The 14,008-nt window shown below is 42.5% G+C and overlaps 1 protein-coding gene across 2 annotated transcripts in view; it reads left to right on the forward strand.

Moving 5' to 3' along the window:
• LOC135546013 (short transient receptor potential channel 3-like) overlaps positions 1 to 14,008 on the forward strand; it is an 82,032-nt gene that overhangs the window by 18,407 nt on the left and 49,617 nt on the right. For both annotated transcript variants that reach the window (XM_064974068.1, XM_064974069.1), the window contains exon 5: positions 2,340 to 2,556. In XM_064974068.1, the coding sequence (XP_064830140.1) occupies positions 2,340 to 2,556 (217 nt within the window). The remainder of the gene's footprint in view (positions 1 to 2,339; positions 2,557 to 14,008) is intronic.

Below are 14,008 nucleotides of genomic sequence, written 5' to 3' on the forward strand. Positions count from 1 at the left end.
GTGGGCCGTGCTCAAAGCTCAAGGCATGCTCTCCACTTTCCTCCAGTAATTATTTAGCAAGCGTGATAACACATCACTCCCAACAGACACAAGCAAAAACCTATATACCTAATGTATTGCATGGAAACGAGACCATTTTTCAGTGTGATCAACTGAAGGCTACTAACAACAGAAGCTGCAGAGTGTAACCTACTATGCGCCCTGTCCTTCTGGCCAGAGTAAACGAAGTGGTAACGTTGTGTTTTTATAGACTATTTGTTTGTGAGAAAATGTGAATGGGATCAAATTAGGTTAATATTCATACTTGGGCTGACGAGGCCACCTAGACTTTTTTTCTATCCAAAATTATTAGAACGCAGTTATTTACAACTCTACAAAGTTCAAACAAATACGTATGATTTGCCCTAAACCTGCTGTTTCGAATCTCTCTTTCTTTCGCTCTCTCTGACCTGCTCTCTCGACTTCTGAATACTCGGCTATGAAAAGCCACCAACTGACATTTACTCTTGAGATGTTGGACTGTTGCAACCCTCTTTAACCAATATGGTTATTATTTGACCCTGCTGGTCATCTATGAACATTTGAACGTGTTGAAGAATAAACTGGTTTTAATGGCCATACTCTTATCTCCACCCATCATAGCCAGAAGAGGACTGGCCAACACACAAAGCTTGGTTTCTCTCTAGGTTGCTTCCTAGGTTTCTGGCAATCTGGGGAGTTTTTTGTCTAGCTACAGTGCTTCTGCATTGCTTGCTCTTTGGGGTTTTATCTGTATAGCACTTTGTGACAACTACTGATGTAAAAGAGCTTTATAAAATCAATTAGATTGATTGAATCTGATTGCTAATTGTTTTGCAATGTGAAAAGTAATATCTGCCAAACGAGTATAGATATATTTATGGCATGAAAGGCCACCCACCTCCATCATTCCTGCCACTCAGAACCTCACAACTGGAGTATGTCTCGGCTGAAATACAGAGACTGTGTTGGGACAGAATTCACCAATTGTGTTCCCTTCAATTATCTAAACTCAAACCAGAGCATATGAAGCGTATCGTGTCTAGCCCATAGAATGACATATAGAATAGTAATGTATAGGGCCTCTTTTGTCCATGTACCCTAACTCTTCCTCTTAAAAGTAAAACAAAGACACTTACAGCCACCTTTGAGTTGAGTAAGTAAGTCTAGGAATGTGAGTGCATAGTGTGTTTATTTGTTTATATTCACTTACTCTGCTTTTTATTTCACCTTTATTTAACCAGGTAGGCTACTTGAGAACAAGTTCTCCTTTACAATTGCAACCTGGCCAAGATAAAGCAAAGCAGTTCGACACATACAACAACACAGCATTCCACATGGAGTAAAACAAATATACAGTCAATAATGCAGTAGAAAAATAAGATATATAATAAAATAATAATAAATAATAAAAATAAGTCTATATACAATGTGAGCAAATGAGGTGAGAAAAGGGAAGTAAAGGCAAAAATAAAGTTACAAAAAAAAGGCCATGGTGGCATATTAAATACAATATAGCAAGTAAAACACTAAAATGGTAGATTTGCAGTGGAAGAATGAGCAAAGTAGAGGGAAATAATGGGATGCAAAGGAGCAAAATAAATAAATACAGTAGAGGGGAGAGGTAGTTGTTTGGGCTAAATTATAGATGGGCTATGTACATGTGCAGTAATCTGTGAGCTGCTCTGACAGCTGGTGCTTAAAGCTAGTGAGGGAAATAAGTATTTCCAGTTTGAGATTTTTGTAGTTGGTTCCAGTCATTGGTAGCAGAGAACTGGAAGGAGAGGCGGCCAAAGGAAGAATTGATTTGGGGGTGACCAGAGAGATAAACCTTCTGGAGCGCATGCTACAGGTGGGTGCTGCTGTGGTGACCAGCGAGCTGAGATAAGGGTGGACTTTACCTAGCAGGGTCTTATAAATTACCTCGAGCCAGTGGGTTTGGCGGCGAGTATGAAGCGAGGGCCAGCCAACGAGAGCGTACAGGTAGCAGTGGTGGGTAGTATATGGGGCTTTGGTGACAAAACGTCTGGAACTGTGATAGACTACATCCAATTTATTGCGAAGGGTATTGTAGGCTATTTTGTAAATGACATCGCCGAACATGCCAGTAGTATAGCAAGGGTCTCTTGCAACGCTCAAATGAATGTTAGTGTTACATTTTATATCTTAAGGGATGTTGTTTGCAACGTTCCAGATTTCACTATAAAAATAATTTCCATAAAGTTAAGTGGTTGTAGCATAGTTACTCTATTGACTTATGGACTGATTTCTCGCTTTGCATCCCACTGAAGTGTAAATGTGATCCTTTTTATTTTATGTAGCTGGGAAATGTCCTGCGCAGCCCCTTCATGAAGTTTGTGGCCCATGCCGCCTCCTTCATCATCTTCCTGTGCCTGCTGTTGTTCAACGCATCAGACCGCTTCCAGGGCATCAGCACCATGCCAAACGTGACCGTCACTGACCACCCCATGCAGATCTACCGGGTCAAGACCACCGAATTCAGCTGGACCGAGATGCTCATCATGGTCTGGGTCACAGGTGAGACAGGATTTATTTGTTTAACATTTTGTGGTACTGTGCAGGGTTGCACTACACCAGAGGGGCTTGGAAATGTGTGGTCAGAGGCAAGGGGATAAATCAGAGCCACGTTTCAGGGGCGCGTAAAGATTCCATAAAGTTTCAAAGGAGAACAACCTCGGTGATTAAACAATGAAGTTCAACGATGGCTAAAAGTCTAAGCCTCCAGGGGGGCTTTATTGCTATAGGCCATAGAAATGCATTGAATAACACGTTCATAAATGGAAAAATAGATATATAAGAAAGCTCAGGAAATATATATGTATATATACGATTTCCATACTTTCATTCATTTTTTTTGAACCAGTACCGAGTTACCCTCAGACAAATCCTGTGGCACTTGTGGGGGTGGTAGAGCAAAACGGAGGACATTACTGTGTTCGTGAGTGCCTTAGTAGTTTGTGGCCCAACAGCCGTTTTTGTGATAGGAACAATTTTTGGGATATCGCCTTGTCTGTCAAACAGTGCTGTAACTCTGCCACCTTCCACCACAGATGCGCAGGCACTTCAATCGACTCAGATTATTTTTTTTTAATTGAAAGTAGCTTTTCTCCAAAATTAGTACTTGTGTCAGTTAGTGATTTACCCAACAAAAGTTACCCAGACAAAATTGATTCACTGTTTACCGGATTTTCCCCTCTGAAAAGTGAGACGAGCAAAAAAAAAAAAAAAAAATTAATTCGGTGGATAAGGAATAACAGTACATTATCACATTGTCCTAGGCTATATGGACATGAACAATAGGCAAAATACTCCATTTCAGACTGATTTCATGATTATTATTAATACACAAAGTAACATCAATGATGTTATTCTATCATATTCAAACAATAATTTAAAAAAATATGTATGAATGTATTATCAGTTCATGAATCTACTTAATTGCATAGCCTAACAAATTAAAGAATGATTGACAAGAAATAATTGTAATCAAATTCAAATGTTGATCCATAATAATAAGTGACCTGAATGCATCTCTGAAGCCTTGGCGTTAACAAAATATTCATACAAATATGATTAGGCCTCTCATAGACTAGGCCTTTTAGAAAGAGGTTCAATCAAGTTAGATCTGCCAAATTAATATAGCATTGGAAAAAAATACATAAATCCAGCCTTAGAGTATAACATTTCATCATTATCCAAAAGAAAAATGTAATTTATAACATGCACAATTAGAAGCATCGATCTATATAGAGCAAGCGTGACTAAATTCGAGCCTAGGAACTTTGTTCACCGCATCCTCATTCGATTGTCTTGTCTGGCTGCCACGAAAAGCCCCCACCTGCTGATCTGCACGAAGTGTGTGCGTGCCACTGGCGATGTACTTTGCTCGACATGCTAGCTGTTTTCGGTGGTGCATCATCACTTCAAACGCATTCCGTCGGCCTGTTACCTGTTGGCCTACTACTACTGGTAGTACCGGTAAAATGTAAGTTATGAATCGCAAATCACCATACAACTGACACACTTCGATTTCATCAATCATTTTGACTTCAATTTGGTTGTCCAAAATACTATCAGCTTGCACTGTGTCTTTGCTGATGAATGCCTTGATCTCTGGCCAGTCAAATGGTTAAATTACATTGTTATTTAATCTATTAATCGCTTATGAAAATGATACAATAACCATGAATTTAACCAACTGTTTGTTTATAATGAAGGACGTCCTACATTTAACCTGGACACATAAATAGTAGGAATTTGCGTTGGCTTCAGACATGACGGCATGAAAAATTAAACATCTGCACGTCACCTGCAGGTGCGAGTGTGTGTTTCACTGTCCAATCCGAGGCTTGAACATGATCTGAGCATGTGATCTGAGGCGTTTGGTCTCTTGGATATCAACTTGGGTAAGCCTCAAGGGAGAGCGGACAGGGCATTATTCACAAAGAGCCGCATATATTGGCAAAAAAATAACGCATCTGATTTTAACTTTTTTGGGGGTGTGGAGAAAAGTGAGGCGGGGCATCCGCGAAACAGTAATTCAACTTTGTTCGGCTAAAAGTTATGGTATCAGTATTATTGTAAGGATGAGGGGACCCTCAATGGTATATAGAGCAAGTCAGGATGTCATGTGCAACCATGTGTTCTGATATACTACTCATATAGTACTATTTGGTTTTCGAAAAGACAATCAAAATATAAAAATATAATGTTTTACAAAATAAAACATTCATATACAAATTCCTTAGAATCCCTATATTTACATATATTTACCGTAGACCATATTAAACAGATATATGAAACAAACAATTCAAGATGGGGCCAACATACATGGCAGCTCTGCTTCTAACTCTTAAGCAACTTTGCAGTATTTTGTTTTTTTTGTGTGTTATTTCTTACACTATTAGCCCAGAACGTTTTTTGGTGTTATTACATACAGCTGTAAAAAGCTTTTGGATATCAGAGAGGTGGTAACTCACCAGCACTATGACCAGGAATATGACTTTCCCGAATTGGATCCTTTGTTCACACCCCCCAGGGCAATTGAGCATATCCCAAATGCTGCTCCAGGATGCCACCGCCCACTTCAAGACCAACTCAGGAGGCAGGCACACCATCTACCGCTTCCGAGTATATTACTCTCGTGTTCAGACTCTGGACAATAAAGTAGAGTAAGCTCAGGGCGAGGATCTCCTTCCAGAGAGACATCAGGGACTGTAACATACTCTGTTTCATGGAATCATGGCTCTCTCTGGATATACTGCCCCCGTCCATACAGCCAGCTGGGTTCTCAGGACATCGCACAGACAGGAATGAACATCTCACCTCACAATCAAATGCTGACTGTATTACCTCCCAAGAGAATTATCTTTGGTTATAGTCACAGCCGTGTGTATTCTGCCTCAAGCCAATACCACGATGGCCCTCAAGGAACTACACTGGACTTTATGCAAACTGGAAACCACATATCCCGTAGCTGTAGCTGGGGATTTTAACAAAGCTAATTTGAGGAAAATGCTACTCCATCCCCCGTGGCCGACGTGAGTAAGAGATTTAAGCGAGTTATCCCTCGCAAGGCTGCCGGCCCAGACGGCATCGCTAGCCGCGTCCTCAGAGCTGGCTGGAGTGGAGTGTTTTCGGACATATTCGATCTCTCCCTATCCCAGTCTGCTGTCCCCACTTGCTTCAAGATGTCCACCATTGTTGCTGTACCCAAGAAAGCAAAGGTAACTGAACTAAATGACTCACCTCTGTCGACATGTGCTTTGAGTGGCTAGTTAAGGATCATATCACGTCTACCTTATCTGACACCCTAGACCCACTTCAATTTGCTTACCGCCCCAATAGATCCACAGACAATGCATTTGCCATTGCACTGCATACTGCCCTATCCCAGCTGGACAAGAGGAATACCTATGTTAGAATGCTGTTCATTGACTAAAGCACAGCCTTCAACACCATAGTACCCTCCAAGCTCATCCTCAAGCTTGGGGCCCGGGGTCTGAACCCCGCCCTGTGCTACTGAGTTCTGGACTTCCTGACGGGCCGCCTGCAGGTGGTGAAGGTAGGAAACAACACCTCCACTTCACTGATCCTCAACACAGGGGCCCCACAAGGGTGTGTACTCAGCCCCCTCCTGTACTCCCTGTTCACCCATGACTGTGTGGCCACACACGCCTCGAACTCAATCATCAAGTTTGCAGACGACACAACCTTAGTAGGCTGATTACCAACAATGACGAGACAGCCTACAGTGAGGAGGTGAGGGACCTGGCGGAGTGGTGCCTGGAACATAACCTCTCCCTGAACGTCAACAAAAATGAAGAAGCTGATCCTGGACTTCGGGAAAAAGTAGAGGGAGCACGCCCCTATCCGCATCGACGCAACCACAGTGGAGAAGGTTGTAAAGCTTCAAGTTCTTCAGCGTACACATCACTGATGATCTGAAATGGTCCACCCACACAGACAGTGTGGTGAAAAAGGCGCAACAGAGCCTCTTCAACCTCAGGAGGCTGAAGAAATTTGGCTTGGCCCCCAAGACCCTCACAACTGGGTACTGGACTTCCTGACGGGCCGCCCCCAGGTGGTGAGGGTAGGTAACAACATCTCCTCCCCGCTGATCCTCAACACTGGGGCCCCACAAGGGTGCGTTCTGAGCCCTCTCCTGTACTCCCTGTTCACCCATGACTGCGTGGCCACGCACGCCTCCAACTCAATCATCAAGTTTGCGGACGACACAACAGTGGTAGGCTTGATTACCAACAACGACGAGACGGCCTACAGGGAGGAGGTGAGGGCCCTCGGAGTGTGGTGTCAGGAAAATAACCTCACACTCAACGTCAACAAAACTAAGGAGATGATTGTGGACTTCAGGAAACAGCAGAGGGAACACCCCCTATCCACATCGATGGAACAGTAGTGGAGAGAGTAGCAAGTTTTAAGTTCCTCGGCATACACATCACAGACAAACTGAATTGGTCCACTCACACAGACAGCATCGTGAAGAAGGCGCAGCAGCGCCTCTTCAACCTCAGGAGGCTGAAGAAATTTGGCTTGTCACCAAAAGCACTCACAAACTTCTACAGATGCACAATCGAGAGCATCCTGGCGGGCTGTATCACCGCCTGGTACGGCAACTGCTCCGCCCTCAACCGTAAGGCTCTCCAGAGGGTAGTGAGGTCTGCACAACGCATCACCGGGGGCAAACTACCTGCCCTCCAGGACACCTACACCACCCGATGTTACAGGAAGGCCATAAAGATCATCAAGGACATCAACCACCCGAGCCACTGCCTGTTCACCCCGCTATCATCCAGAAGGCGAGGTCAGTACAGGTGCATCAAAGCTGGGACCGAGAGACTGAAAAACAGCTTCTATCTCAAGGCCATCAGACTGTTAAACAGCCACCACTAACATTGAGTGGCTGCTGCCAACACACTGACACTGACTCAACTCCAGCCACTTTAATAATGGGAATTGAATGGGAAATGATGTAAATATATCACTAGCCACTTTAAACAATGCTACCTTATATAATGTTACTTACCCTACATTATTCATCTCATATGCATACGTATATACTGTACTCTATATCATCGTTTGCATCCTTATGTAATACATGTATCACTAGCCACTTTAACTATGCCACTTTGTTTACATACTCATCTCATATGTATATACTGTACTCGATACCATCTACTGTATCTTGCCTATGCTGCTCTGTACCATCACTCATTCAGATATCCTTATGTACATATTCTTTATCCCCTTACACTGTGTATAAGACAGTAGTTTAGGAATTGTTAGTTAGATTACTTGTTGGTTATTACTGCATTGTCGGAACTAGAAGCACAAGCATTTCGCTACACTCGCATTAACATCTGCTAACCATGTGTATGTGACAAATAAATTTGATTTGATTTGATTTGAAACTGATAGACAATTGAGAGCATCCTGTTGGCCTGTATGCAGCCCACAACGCGGTTAGTCATTGTGGCTGGGGCCGCGGATTTGTGGCTGTCTAGATTCCTGTTGTTTGTTGTTTTCAATTTCCCCTGTGACCTGCCCTGTCTGGAACTGTGAGGAGCAACAGCCGAACATACGTTGCTAGCAACCATGACAAAGACCAAAGCCGGCGGGAGTACCGTTGAGGACAGTGCCAGTGGTGTCTCTCTATCGCATGTGAAGGATCTTTTAAACGAACAAAAAGATACCTATAAGCAGTTGTTACAACAACAAGAAAGTTCTCCTGTTTCAAGTGTTTTGTCCAAATATTAGTGGATTCTACTAATAAAAGAATGGACGACCTGACCAGAGGTCCAGGATCTGAAGAAGAGTTTCCGGACATCCTAGGGTCAGCTCGATGAGTTGAAACAGGAGAACGGCAAGATGAAAGCAATCTGTAAGTCATTGAGAGAGGACATCAGTCCTGTCTGTGAATCCATGATAACAGTCTGTCATTTATCTGTCATTATCTCGATGGACAATCAAGGCAAAACAACATGGTTGTGGAAGGAATTGCAGTATCTCCACATGAGACCTGGATGGAGACTGAGGACAAAGTTAGCGAAATGTTCTTTGAGAAATTGAAGATGGACTACAGGAATATTGAGGTGGAGCGCTCCCACAGGACTGGAAAACCCACCACCGGCCCAGGTGATGGGCCCAGGCAGATAGTGGTCAAGTTCCTGAAGTTCAAGGACAAGGTAGCTGTTCTGGAAAGAGCCAAGAACTTGATAGGAATGTATATCTTCCTCAACGAGGACTATCCTGAAGCTGTGCGCCAGAAGAGGAAAGAACTGATCCCAGCCATGAAAGCTGCCATAGCGTGTGGGGACATTGCATACATCCGCCATGACAGGCTCATTGTCCACCCTCCCTACCAGAAGCCTGGAAGGGATGAGAGAGCCAATCCTATGGGTTCATAGCCTCAAACCCACAGCGCACACACACCAATTGATCAATGGACTGCTGAATGTATATTTTTTTCTCTTGCTTTGTCTGCTCTTTTCAATATTATGTCTCCTGCTACTCAGGAAAGGGCTGAAAATAGCCCATATTAATATATGTAGCCTTAGAAATAAGGTTCATGAAATCAATAATTTGCTAACATCAGATAACATTCATATATTAGCCATTTCTGAGAATCACTTAGATAATTAATTTGATGATACATCAGTAGCAATACAAGGATATAACATTTATAGAAGAGACAGAAATGCTTATGGGGGAGGAGTTGCTGTATATATTCAGAACCATATCCCTGTAATGCTTAGAGAAGATCTTATGTAAAGTGTTATTGAAGTGTTGTGGTTGCAGGTTCACTTGGCACGTCTAAACCCTTTTCTTTTGGGGTGTTGCTATAAGCCACCAAGTGCTAACAGTCAGTATCTAAATAATATGTGTGAAATGCTTGTAGCGTATGTGATGTAAACAGAGAGGTCTACTTTCTTGGGGACCTGAATATTGACTGGTTTTCATCAAGCTGTCCTCTCAAGAGGAAGCTTCTTACCGTAACCAGTAATCTGGTTCAGGTTATTAATCAACCTACCAGGGTGTTTACAAACACTACAGGAACAAGATCATCCATGTGTAGCAGTCACATTTTACTAATGCTGTATAACTTTGATCTAAAGCTACTGTATATCCGTACCCATTGGATGCAGTGATCACAATATAGTGGCTACATCCAGGAAAGCCAACGTTCCAACAGCCTGGCCTAAAATAGTGTATAAGAGATCATACAAAAGATTTTGCTGTGACTCATATGTGGATGATGTAAACAATATGTGTTGGTCTGTTATGATTAATGAGGAGCATCCAGATGCTGCACTTGATGAATTTATGAAATTGCTTCTTCCAATTATTGATAAACATGAACCTGTTAGAACTGTTAAGGCTCCATGGATTGATGAGGAATTGAAAAACGGTATGGTTGAAAGAGATGGGGCAAAAGGAGTGGCTAATAAGTCTGGCTGTACATCTGACTGGCTGACTTAATGCATATTGAGAAATTATGTGACTAAACTCAACAAAAAGAAGAAGAAACTTTATTATGAAGCCAAGATCAATGGTAAAAAGAATGATGTAAAAAACAGCCTATAGGGAGGAGGTCAGAAACCTGGCCGTGTGGTGCCAGAATAACAACTTATCCCTCAGCGTAACCAAGACTAAGGAGATGATTGTGGACTAGAGGAAAAGGAGGACTGAGCACACCCTCATTCTCATCGACGGGGCTGTAGTGGAGCAGGTTGAGAGGTTCATGTTCCTCGGTGTCCACATCAACAACAAACTTGAATGGTCCAAACACACCAAGACAGTTGTGAAGCGGGCACGACAAAGCATATTCCCCCTCTGGAAACTAAAATGATTTGGCATGGGTCCTGAGATCCTCAAAAGGTTCTACAGCTGCAACATCGAGAGCATGGTTGCATCACTGCCTGGTACGGCAATTGCTCGGCCTCTGACCGCAAGGCACTACAGAGGGTAGTGCGTACGGCCCAGTACATCACTAGGGCTAAGCTGCCTGCCATTCAGGACCTCTACATCAGGCGGTGTCAGAGGAAGGCCCTAAAAATTGGTAGCCAGTGGAAATTGGTAGCCAGTGGAAAGCATGGCCAGCCCGTAGAAAAATGCTTATTGAAATTCTCAATTACAGTGGATTTATCGGTGGTGACAGTGTTTCCTAGCCTCAGTGCAGTGGGCAGCTGGGAGGAGGTGCTCTTATTCTCTGTGGACTTTACAGTGTCCCAGAACCTTTTTGAGTTTGTGCTACAGGATGCAAATTTCTGTTTTAAAAACCTAGCCTAAACTTTCCTAAATGCCTGTGTACATTGGTTCCTAACTTCCCTGAAAAGTTGCATATCACGGGGGCTATTTAATGCTAATGCAGAACGCCACAGGATGTTTTGGTGCTGGTCAAGGGCAGTCAGGTCTGGAGAGAACCAAGGGCTATATCTGTTCCTGGTTCTACATTTTTTGAATGAGGCATGTTTATTTAAGATGGTGAGGAAGGCACTTAAAAAAACAGTCATTCTCTACTGACGGGATGAGGTCAATATCCTTCCAGGATACCCAGGCCAGGTCGATTAGTAAGGCCTGCTCGCTGAAGTGTTTTAGGGAGTGTTTGACAGTGATGAGGGGTGGTCGTTTGACAGCAGACCCATTACGGAGGCAGGCAATGAGGCAGTGATAGCTGAAATCTTTGAAAACTGTAGAGGTGTATTTGGAGGGCAAGTTGGTTAGGATGATATCTATGAGGGTGCCCGTGTTTACAGATTTGGGGTTGTACTTGGTGGGTTCATTGATAATTTGTGTGAGATTGAGGGCATCAAGCTTAGATTATAGGATGGCCGGGTTGTTAAGCATGTCCCAGTTTAGGTCACCTAGCAGTACAAGCTCTGAAGATAGATGGGGCCAATCAATTCACATATGGTGTCCAGGGCACAGCTGGAGGCAAAGGGTGGTCTTTAGCAAACGGCAACGGTGAGAGACTTGTTTCTGGAAAGGTAGATTTTTAAAAGTAGACGCTGGAATTGTTTGGGTACAGACCTGGACAGTAAGACAGAACTCTGCAGGCTATCTCTGCAGAAGATTGCAACACTTTGGCAGTTCTATTTTGTCGGAAAATGCTATATTTAGGGATCGGAATTTCAGGGGTTTTGGTGGTCTTCCTAAACCAAGATTCAGACACGGCTAGGACATCTGGGTTGGCAGAGTGTGCTAAAGCAGTGAATCAAACAAACTTAGGGAGGTGGCTTCTAATGTTAACATGCATGAAACCAAGGCTTTTACGGTTACAGAAGTCAACAAATGAGAGCACCTGGGTAGTAGGAGTGGAGCTAGGCACTGCATGGACTGGATTAACCTCTACATCACCAGAGGAGGAGTAGGATAGGGTTATGGCTAAAGGCTATTAGATCTGGTCGTCTGGTACGTTCAGAACAGAGAGTAAAAGGAGCAGGTTTCTGGGCGTGATAGAATAGAATCAAGGCATAATGTACAGATAAAGGGATGGTAGGATGTGAGTACATTGTAGGTATACCTAGGCATTGAGTAATGATGAGAGAGATATTGTCTCTAGAAACGTTTAAACCAGGTGATGTCACCATATATGTGGGAGGGGGAACTAATGTTTGGTTAAGGCATATTGAGCAGGGATAGAGGCTCTACAGTGAAATAAGACAATAATCACTAACCAGGACAGTAATGGACAAGGCATATTGATATTAGGGAGAGGCATCATGCATATTAATATGTATTTCCATTTCTCCTGACAGTGGAAGAACTTCTCTGGCGCGTTGCATGAACAGTGGTGCGCTTCACCCGCACTGGGCCAAAAGAGAGGCAGAGCAAGGTTGTTATAGTTTTGTGATTTAATATTTGATTTTATTTCTAGATTTTTATTAGAAATTCAGTTTAGTTTCGGTTAGTTTTCAGACCTGATTTACTCGTTTTATTATTTAATTTCAGTTTGATAAAACATTTTATTTTGTTATATAATTTAGCAAAACTTTTAGTTTTAGTGTTAGTGAAAGAAAGTAGCCTATTTGTGTGACGCTAGAAGCCGTTTATTTGTTGAAGGCCTATATTTTGTTGGGGGGGGGAGATGTTACTTCTTTCCACTAGAGGGCAGTAATAGTTAAGGTAATGGGAGAGGACGATAGACTTGGCTAGACGTAACATCTCTGTATCTGTATCATGATGGCGTCAGTGAGAGCATGGGTAGCGCCATTGAGGCCATCTCCATCTTGAAAAATAAAATGTTCTTCTTCACAATTAAAATTCGTTGGCTGATCCCACCTGATGACCCGGCTGTTACGTATCCAAATGGGGAATCAGGTCATGCCAACCGGGTCATCAGGAGGGATCAGCCAATGAAGATGTTGTGGATGTTGTGGTTAGGTTTCAATTATAAATCAATTCTAATATGACTTAGATTTAAAGGATAAGCGCCTACACTGGTGCAAGAAATATGGTGGAAGGAAACTCTCTTGACATTGTTTACACCAATCCGATGCTTTTTAAACTTTGGTAGTTTAAGTAAGAATAATCAAGTACCATTACCTTTATCTGACTGAAAGAAATGAGAAAAAAATAACCAATTAACTCATGGCACATTTGACATGTTTTGTTTATGTCATATTAACTTCTTATGGCTGCAGGGGCAGTATTGAGGAGCTTGGATGAAAGGTGCCCAGAGTAAACGGCCTGCTCCTCAGTCTCAGTTGCTAATATATGCATATTATTATTAGTATTGGATAGAAAACACTCTGAAGTTTCTAAAACTGTTTGAATGATGCCTGTGAGTATAACAGAACTCATATGGCAGGCAAAAACCTGAGAAGAAATCCAAACAGGAAGTGAGAAATCTGAGGTTGGTATATTTTCAACCCATTCCCTATTGAAATCACATTGGGATATGAATGAAGATTCACTTCCTAGGGCTTCCACTAGATGTCAGCTGTCTATAGAAACTTGAATGAGGCATCTACTGTGTTGTGGGACTAAATAAGAGGGGAATGAGTCAGCTTAATAGCCATTTCCTGGTCATGCGCATACCACATGATATCTTCCTGCGTTCCGTTCCTCCTCAAGACACAAAGGAATTCTCCGGTTGGAATTTGAATTGAAGATTTATGATAAAAACATCCTAATGATTGATTCTGTACTTAGTTTGAAATGTTTCTTCGACCTGTAATATAACTTTTTGAAGTTTTGTCCGAAGAAATGGTCGACCAGCACCAGCATTTGGATAGGTGTACCAAACGCGCTAACAAAAGTAGCTAATTGGACATAAATAACGGACATTATCGAACAAATCAAGCATTCATTGTGGACCTGGGATTCCTGGAGTGTATTCTGATGAAGATCATCAAAGGTAAGGGAATATTTATCATGTAATTTCTGATTTATGTTGACTCCAAAATGGCGGCTAATTGTATTATATTTCTGAGCGCCGTCTCAGATT

The sequence above is a fragment of the Oncorhynchus masou genome, chromosome 9 (assembly GCF_036934945.1).
Source record: "Oncorhynchus masou masou isolate Uvic2021 chromosome 9, UVic_Omas_1.1, whole genome shotgun sequence".
Taxonomy (NCBI): domain Eukaryota; kingdom Metazoa; phylum Chordata; class Actinopteri; order Salmoniformes; family Salmonidae; genus Oncorhynchus; species Oncorhynchus masou.